Here is a 9167-nt window from a genome sequence, read left to right as displayed (position 1 = left end):
TATATAGAGAGAGAGAGAGAGAGAGAGAGAGAGAGATTTATTCTACCTTATATAATTAGTAAAATATTATTTGATTATGTAACTGTTTGTCCTATTAACTTTTATTTGATACCTTTTTAGTATAGTTAGTATCTTTATTTATATAGGACATAAAGTAAAATAGACACAATAGTCAGAGTTTGATGGAAGATTTGCCATTAATACTTTGTAATTGTGTTACATTCTGTTAAATGTTGAAGTACTATGTATAAGTATAACATTCTATTGGGATTGAGTTGGGTAACTCAGTGCTCAAAGCACTGGTTCTTTCCCTTACTGTGGCAGAAAATTTATTTTATGTGTATGCTTTAGATTGAGTGGAGTTGAGAGATCTTGGAAAATACCCAGCCTTTTAAATATTTTGTCCTAATCCTTCAATGGCGTAGGTGGGAAAAGTTAAAGTGTGGTTAATCCTGGTTTGATCACCTCAATGCATACCTTCGTTCTTGAACTTTCGTACTTAGTACTTAAACCTAAGACTTTTCATGGGTCAAGTTTTTATTATTACTATCATATAACTAAACATTTAGACTGATATTTTGTTTTTAGTTAGTTACTTATTTTGGGCATTTAACTGATATCTTAAAATTTATTTTTCAGTCCATTATTATATATGTCCCAATGCCGCAATTGAAGAATTTCCAGAAGATCCAGATCCGGCTTGTCAGAGAACTGGAAAAGAAGTTTTCTGGAAAACATGTAGTATTTGTTGGAGACAGAAAAATTCTTCCCAAACCTACTAGGAAATCTAGGACTCAGAGTAAACAAAAGAGGCCAAGGAGGTAACATATATAAATATCAACTAGTTGATGTGTTTCTACTATGTTCATTGTTTACTATTATTTATTTTATTTTTAATGCTATAATCGAATCTTTCTTTACTTCTTAACCTTTAATCATATTACATGGGATAGCGGAACCTATCTGAATATTTGATTAATATTGTTGGTCATAAAGGTTTCTCAATTTATGATTTATCCATGGATATATTTGTAATAACGATCCTGATTTTTATAGTATTTCGTAAAACTTTAAATTAATACCGTTTTATTATTTCTTATAATGCCCATTATTGACCGCTATGTATCCAATGATATCAGTATTTTCTGTTGCCAATTCTAAAATCAGTACCCCTGCTGATTGTTCCACTACTTAGAGTGTTCTGAAGTTCTAATACTATTCCTTGATTTTTAAAAATAAATATTTATTAGTTATGGGCCTTATCTATATTAATAACTAGTCCTTGCCAGTAAGTTTTCCTCCACTGAAATTAAGCAAAATCCAAACCTCCCTAAGGCCACCTAACACAACACTCCGTCCCACCTATATTTTGATCAACTTAGGACAATTCTGTATGGATTATCTCTCTAAATTTGAGTACATATTTAAGTGCTAAATTTGATCGAGCAGGTTAAAATCTTTTCTTTTTTTTCAACTTTGGTCAAACCTTAAACTTCTGGGAATGATTTCTGATTTAAAATGTATTAATCATTTTATGCATATACATCCCTATGTTTTGTTAACTTCTTTGGTATACCCCACTTAATCAAAATATTATAAAGCTTCTAGTGTCCAAAACAATGTCAAGTTTTTAATAAACCAAGTAAAGAAAGTTGTTTAAAAATTTCCTTTTGCTTTTCTATTCAAAATTAAAATATATTTATACATTTATTTGGTAGAACTTATTCAGAAATAATAAACATTTAAAAAAAAATTAGTATAAATGTAACAAGCAACAACATAAACATCAAAAAATCAATAAAAGTTTTAAAGCAGTTTTTAAAATTTTCTGCTTAGTTTTAGGGGTTTTATAATAGTTTTAGGAAGAAACAAGGTTAATATTTTATAGGAGAGATTTCTAAAGACTGGGGCAGAGGTATAAAATTCTAAAAGACAGACTAGATGCTTGAATGTCAGATCAACACATGTTGATGGAATGAAGGAATCAATTCAGGGGGGAAAATGGACAGTTTTAGTCGCTTGTACAATTTAGGGCACCCATGATTTTATTTAAAATAATCTGAGTCAACCATCATTATCAATTAGTCAAATTTAGTCATATATTCATAACAGTACTCATTTCAATTTCATTTTTATTCTATTCATATTTTATATTAAATTGTAATGAAATTTTTGTTTAAAATATTGTGTCTATGCTTAGTTCAAATGATTTGTTTTTTGCTTAGTCGAACCCTAACCTCTGTTTACGATGAGATTTTGGAAGATATGGTGTTTCCAGCTGAAATAGTTGGTAAAAGAATCCGTGTTAGGACTGATGGCAAGCAGATCATCAAGGTCCACCTTGACAGATTACAGCAGGTCAATATAGAGAGTAAGGTATGTCAGTGGTAATATTTTTATTTATTTTAATTTTTTTTTTCAATGTTTAGTTTTAGTCACCCTCCTAAACTTTATTTAACAACACTCACATCCTACATTATATGAATTGTAAACTCCTTTCAATATTAACCTTTTGCTTTATACTCATCCTCAATTTATCAAAATATTAGTGAAATATGTCATAAAGTGTTAATGATCAAGTTTTTTATTATTATAACTTAAGTAATTGTACTAGTACAAGCTATTGCGGTCACTTAACAGTTTATTCATTGCCGAGAAAATCGGCTAATCCTTACCTGATTACCCTTTCATAAAGTAAGCACACAAAATTATAGTCAACAAGTTAATTCGTTTATATGAGTTCTCGTGAGTCAAGTTCAATTAAATAATTTTTATTGATCATTAAAATTTATGTGAAAAATAAAGTAAGAACCTTTGACCCAATCAAACTTTATCATTCTAATGATGAGTTGAGGGTTATCTACAGGGTAACACCCTATTCTAACCATGGTGGGGGGGGGGGTTATGTTTTTAATTTTGTGAAACCACCAGGAAAATATTACGGTCAATCTCCAAAGGCCGGATTTGAACCAGCACCTCATGCACTAACTCCCTTGGCTATTGTGTGCCCTACTAATCAATTTATCATCCAATCAATAGCCAATTCAATTTATCAATTCAATATCCATTGAACCATGCTTTAAATTATGTGTTCTAACTAATTATAAATAAAGTTTATCTTGAATATTTTTGTTCTAAATATTATTAGCTCCCACCTATAGCATTTTATCCTTCAAAGATATTTAGAATCATTCTGAAATTAACTTCCGGCAAAGCTCCTGGATATGACCTAATTACATTCCATATTCTAAAACTTCTTCCTATGAAAGCCATTCCATTCCTCAGTTACACATATAATTTTGTACTCACCTCCACACATTTTCTGGACCCGTGGGAATCATCTGTAGTCCAAATGATACCCAAACCCTAAAAGCTGCTGAAATATCCATGAACAACTCATTATTTAATGTAACCCATCCTAGTTAGATTCTATTACATATTTACAGATAACCATTCAAAATTCGTAACATTCCACTATACTATCCAACAATTTCATTGTGTGGTGGATGTTGTATTGTTTTCATTAGAGTGTGGAATGTGCTGGACGCAAGTTTTTCTTAATTTAGAAAAGGCTTTTGATCGAGGCTGGCACCCTAGGCTGCTTTACAAAATCTGTAAATTCTTATTATGTTGGAGTACATACTTGCTCATTATCCGTTCCTATATCATTAATAAATCACTCAGAGCCAAAATATTTCCTTCTTATCTCTTCCCTCAGTCGGCTGGTGTTCCTCGAGGTAGTATCTTTAGTCCCATACTAATTATATCTTCACCATCTATGCCGATGACATGTGTGCTCTCAGTTAATAATTATCTGCTAATTGCATTCCAAACTATCCTATCCTATAACACAGCCCTTGAAAATTGACTGCTCTATAATATCTTTTAATAATATTACACTTATCCCTGTCAACTAGATTCACCACATCAGACTAAATCTGGACAACCAGCTATCTTGGAATTGTCATATGAGACTGGAAGTAGCACATCAATTTTTACTGTTACAACACTAACAATCAAAGCTTCCAATTCATCGCAAAAGACTGATATACATGATAATAATATGGCCTTGGTTAACGGAGTTAAGCTTTAAGGGTCTACTAAACCAATGAATTCTTCCTGTACCCAATCCGAAAATTCTGAATGCTCCTTACTTTGTCACAACTAAAATCATAAAGACCTAAATGTTCCATATGTAGTCGATCTAACCCAAACCAAATATCAATTCTTCCATTCTAAATTCCCTATCACTAGTTTCTAACCTTGCATGAAAAGATGACCCTCAAGACCTTCTAATTTAGAAATGTTATTTAAGTTTGTTCTACCTATGGATAGTTTCCTACAAATCTTTCATACTATATCTTATCACATATACTTGTTGTATTTTTAGCATAATTGTAGTTGTAAATTTCAATAAATAAAAGAGGTAGAATATAACATGATCAATAAGTACCTTTGCATTGTGCACATGATTATAATTGCATTCTACCCCTTATTTGGTTTCTATTTAAATATTTATTTATTTTCTTTTTTTTTTTAGATTGACACTTTTACATCAATTTATAAGAAACTGACTGGAAGAGAAGTAACTTTTGAGTTTCCTCAACCCTACCTCTAAAGACATTTCCGTTTTTATATATTTCATTATATAAAAATTAATGTAAAATGTTTATAAATAAAAAAAAATAAAAAATATTAAAACTCATATTTGCATCTAACATTCCCATTCATTCCTATGATATTGCTAATTTTCAGTAAATTAATGATTTCTGGAAATTTTTAAAATTGGTGTTTTCCTATTTCAGCCTTAACCATTATTTATTTTGTGGCAAGTGATGACAAAATACCTTTTTATGTCTCTAAAATCTATTCTATACAAATTGTTATACGTAAATGGATTTTTGAACTATTCTCTCTCCCTAAACTGATGTATAAAAAGTGATTTGATTGCTATAGATTTCTTCATAATAATAGTAAAAGATACTGCCACTGAGTATTCTATTAGGTTAATTTACCAGTCCCTGAAATTGTTTTTAAGCTTAATTGACAGTTATCTAGTCTAGTGCTGGCATGATCATGAATATTGGAAGAAAATAAATCAATTTAAACAATATCTTAAGGATGAGAGATAGTTAAAAATAATAAAGTAAGTTGATATAGTTAATAGTTCCATAGATAGTTAGAAATGCTAAAGTAAACAAATAAACAATCAGGGCATCTACTAAAAATAAAATTACATTTGTGTTAAAAAAGGTATCCTAAATTTTATCTTTATGGTTGTGTGAATCATTTTCTTTAAATATCAACTTCAAAGAGTTTATAATTAATCCAATTACTTTTATCAGTTTATTTTTAATAGAGAACCATAGTAATCAACCAAGAAAAAATATATTTAATCTCTCCCCTCATATTTTGAGTTTCTATGGTTAAGATACTTAGAAATTAAATTTAAAAAACTCCAAAATTCAGGAGTAATTTATTTTAGATTTGACACCCAAATCAGGTTGCTGCAGGATGATCCTTGGAATAAAATAACCATTCCTCTTTTTAGAAGAAGATATGAAGTAGATTGGAGGAAGATAGTCCCAGTGGCGGTCTATAAAGGTATCAAATTAGTAAAAGAAAACTATTGTTAACCAATGTTTCATTCCGCTTTGCAGGGCTAAATAAGGAAACAAGATACAAACATTTTAGAATTAACACAACATTAAAAGTCAAAAATAGTTTTGGGTTTCGCCATTGTAAGTTGAGTTGCAATTAGGGGTGGAACAAGGGATATGGTACATTACTGGAGTGGTATGGAAGGCTTATGGGGTCTTTTAAGTTGCTAAAAAGGTGGGATAGTTTATTATAGGATTTTAGACCTAAACGTAAGTTGGGGATGGTAGAATGTGGTGATTTTTGTATATTGTAAGAGAGGATAGGGGTATATGGAAGAGATCTGTACGGTACAACTGTAGTGGTAGGTTGAGAAGTATTGTCTGAGAAGACAAAGTTGTAGTACAGTGATTGTATGAGTCTAAAAGTTTCTCTGTGATGTTAAGTGGGAAATTATTGGTAAGTATTATTTTTATCAAGCGTTGTTTGTGAGTTTGATGGAACGGGGGGTCCGATAAAGAGAAAGATCGGTGGATGATAAGGTTTTTGGCAACGTTGATGTTTTTAAGATAAGGGTCTTGAGAGAGAAAAAAAATTACGAGTCAGCCAGAGTAGGTAGGTTTGGTGTAGCAATTAGTGGATACAGAACCATTGGGATTTCTTATAATATGGACGTCCAGGAACGGGAGTGAGTGGTCAATTTCACGTTCTACAGGGAACCGATGGCAAGGGTGGTATGAGTTAAAAGAAGACATATCTTCTTTATGCATATTCTAAAGTTGGAGAATTATGAAATATTTATTAACAATTTAAAAAGTTTTTTTTTATTACTTTTACATCTTTAGTATTCCAACTTGTCGGAACTGTGCTCTATCCTCAGGAAATTCTGTAATTATCCTTATTTTATATCTTCTTATATATACATATATATTTTAATAAAAAAAAAAAACTTGTATTATATTTACAAGGTGTCAAAATCCAGTGTCTGATTCAGCACCCCAAAGAAAATAAAGAACAGTTTTGAAAAAAAAAAAAAAAATATGATTTTTTTTATCAGATTAACCTTTATGTACCCCTGTTTGACTGGACTCCTGTGATAATTGCTTTAAATAATTTCTTTGGTATAAGGTGTGCTTATTGCATTATATTATGTCCCGACATTATTTATGATTGTAAGTTTCTTCTGCAGTATTGTATTAGGTTAGTATTTTCTCTAATTAATTTATATATTTGACATAAAGTATGAACAGTCAGTGAATCAGGAATCTGCAAAGTACTGACATTTTCTGAGACAAAGAAAGAATGTTCCCGAACAAGAAAATATTGAAACATGGATTATCAACACAAATGTGAAGAAGAGGACTTAGAGAAGGAAGGGATAGTTGAAATGATATCCCTGCTCAAAAAAAAAAATAAAGCTCCAAGGCTGTATAAAATCCAAAATAAAATGCTGGAAAAGAAGCATGGAAAGATATGTACACTTTTTTTTATTTATAATGTATGGTGTTCTGATAAAATACCAGAAGAATAATTCGATTACCTGTTACATTTCATAAAAAGAGCAATAGAACCGAGTTCAATGATCACAGGGGAATTGTGCTGCTTAACTCACAAGGAAGGCTACAGAATATGGATTGCCAATTTCAATTAAACTTAATTTAGTGATAATAGGTCCACAATGTAGACACTTGGAGGATTCTTACCAATGAGCTATAGGAGCCGAAAAAAAAAATTTATGTAATTATTTTTTATAATCGTTTTTAATTTTGCTCTTTGTGGATTGGATATACCAATCACTTTGTTTGTTTTTGATAAGAAAAAAAATTTAAACCACGCTTAAGATTCGTGTTGAAAATATTTTATTTAAATTATCGTTTAATTTTAGAAAAATAATCTAAGGCGAAAATGTTGAGCAAAAAAAAAATTTCCCAATTCTTTGAAAATTCCGACTTAAGGCTTTTTAGAAGGACGAAAAACGAATGTCAACTTCGTTTCTCCTTAAAAAATATTTTACCCCAATTATTAGGTCAGCTGGCCCAAATTATTTTAATATTGTACACATATTATAGAACAATAGGAGTGATATATATACCATTCAATTTGGTTTCTTGAGTAGAATAGGGGAGAAATATTGGCGATTGTATTAAATGGGTTTTAATACATACAAAATCTTGATGTTTTCACTAAAGCAGACAAAAAAAAAGTCACATAAAACAAGTCAGGTTTTTAGCACACTTGAAAACCCTTAAATACAAATTTTCATCCAAATAAAAAAAAAATACCTGCTCTCCCCCCCCTTTTCTACTTAAATCGGTCGTAATTGTTTTAATGGAATTATTAAAACTACCTACCAAATATATTTTTCTTAACTGGCGAATTAAAATATTACGTTAGGTAGCTCTAAAGAAGACGTGAACACTGAATGAAAAATTGGATAACATTTTTAGGCTTCTTCAACTGAACTTCCGCTGGCGTGTACCTGCAATGGTTTAATACTTGCATTTCAAGGCCATTTATTTTGCTTCTGTCATAGTCTTGTTAAACCTGTATGATTTCTGGCCAGAAAATAAAGCGTATTTTTTGTCTCAGAATTATTATTTTTTTCAATAAATCAACTATTGTTGAAAGAAGTGGATTTGAAAAGGCAGACAAGACTCTTTTTACTTAGAATGTAGTAAAATTTCATAATTCGTAGTCAAACCTCTTGAAATGAGTAAGATAAGGTCCAGGCTTCTAGGACTGAGCTGTCAATTATGTACATCGACCGTTGTTATTTAGATTAATCGTATACTTCTATATGTAGTGGAAGTTTGAGCCTGAATAAACATTTATTGTTATAATTATATATCTGTTACGATATGGTCTTTTATATACAATAGCATTTAAATATATAAAATAAATGCTACTTGCGCTTAAAGTTCTACACTAATATAAACTAGTTAATGTTAAACTAATAAATATATCATGAAAGTTTCTTGAAAATGTCGGCCAAGCAGAAAACTAACATTATTGGGGAAACTGACTAAAAGAAAATGCACCACTACTCTTTCAACCACTTATAGAAATCCTGGAAACTTTTTCTCCTTTATCCGAAAACCTTGGCTTCTCAGAAATTAATTAATCACGTCTATTTCATGTAATTTCTAAAAGTAATATTAAAGTTTAGTCTCTAACTTTATTTTTATTTTAGCTTTTTTGATTTAAAATCTACTGGGTCCGCTTGTGCTTGGCAGTTACTCACTCGAACATTACGCAGGCAATTTTTTTTTCAAGATTATTTTTATTTTTAATAAAATTTTTATAAATATTCAATAGTTCCAAATGTTAACTGTTTTGAGATGTATGGAACTTTGGTCAAAGAAAAAAAAAATACGTTTTAATTAGATTCTAGACAGCAAAGTGAGTTCATTTGAGAATAACTAAAACAAATTTAAGTACAAATGATGTCTGAGAATTACAGTTTTAGGTCAACTTAAGGTTAGCTTAACTTCCGCTCAGTAGAGACACCCTGAAATTCCCAAGAGTTATTTATTAGTATATAGTTGATTAAAAAGAATTAGCACTACCTA

General features: G+C 30.3%; 2 protein-coding genes across 3 annotated transcripts in view; one reads left to right on the top strand and one right to left on the bottom strand.

Annotated features, from left to right (window-relative positions):
- Window positions 1–4705, top strand: part of RpS7 (ribosomal protein S7) — a 9569-nt gene extending 4864 nt beyond the window's left edge. For both annotated transcript variants that reach the window (XM_014439254.1, XM_067048623.1), the window contains exons 3-5: window positions 640–821; window positions 2226–2376; window positions 4541–4705. In XM_014439254.1, coding sequence (XP_014294740.1) covers window positions 640–821; window positions 2226–2376; window positions 4541–4618 — 411 coding nt within the window. In that variant the 3' untranslated portion in view covers window positions 4619–4705. The remainder of the gene's footprint in view (window positions 1–639; window positions 822–2225; window positions 2377–4540) is intronic.
- Window positions 1–9167, bottom strand: part of LOC106692959 (trifunctional enzyme subunit beta, mitochondrial) — an 86571-nt gene that overhangs the window by 51394 nt on the left and 26010 nt on the right. The window lies entirely within an intron of this gene.

This window comes from Halyomorpha halys, unplaced genomic scaffold, assembly GCF_000696795.3.
Source record: "Halyomorpha halys isolate HHAL.00 unplaced genomic scaffold, Hhal_1.1 Scaffold80.1, whole genome shotgun sequence".
NCBI lineage: Eukaryota > Metazoa > Arthropoda > Insecta > Hemiptera > Pentatomidae > Halyomorpha > Halyomorpha halys.
Note: the sequence above shows the minus strand (reverse complement) of the source record. Positions and strands in the feature narration are given on the sequence as shown.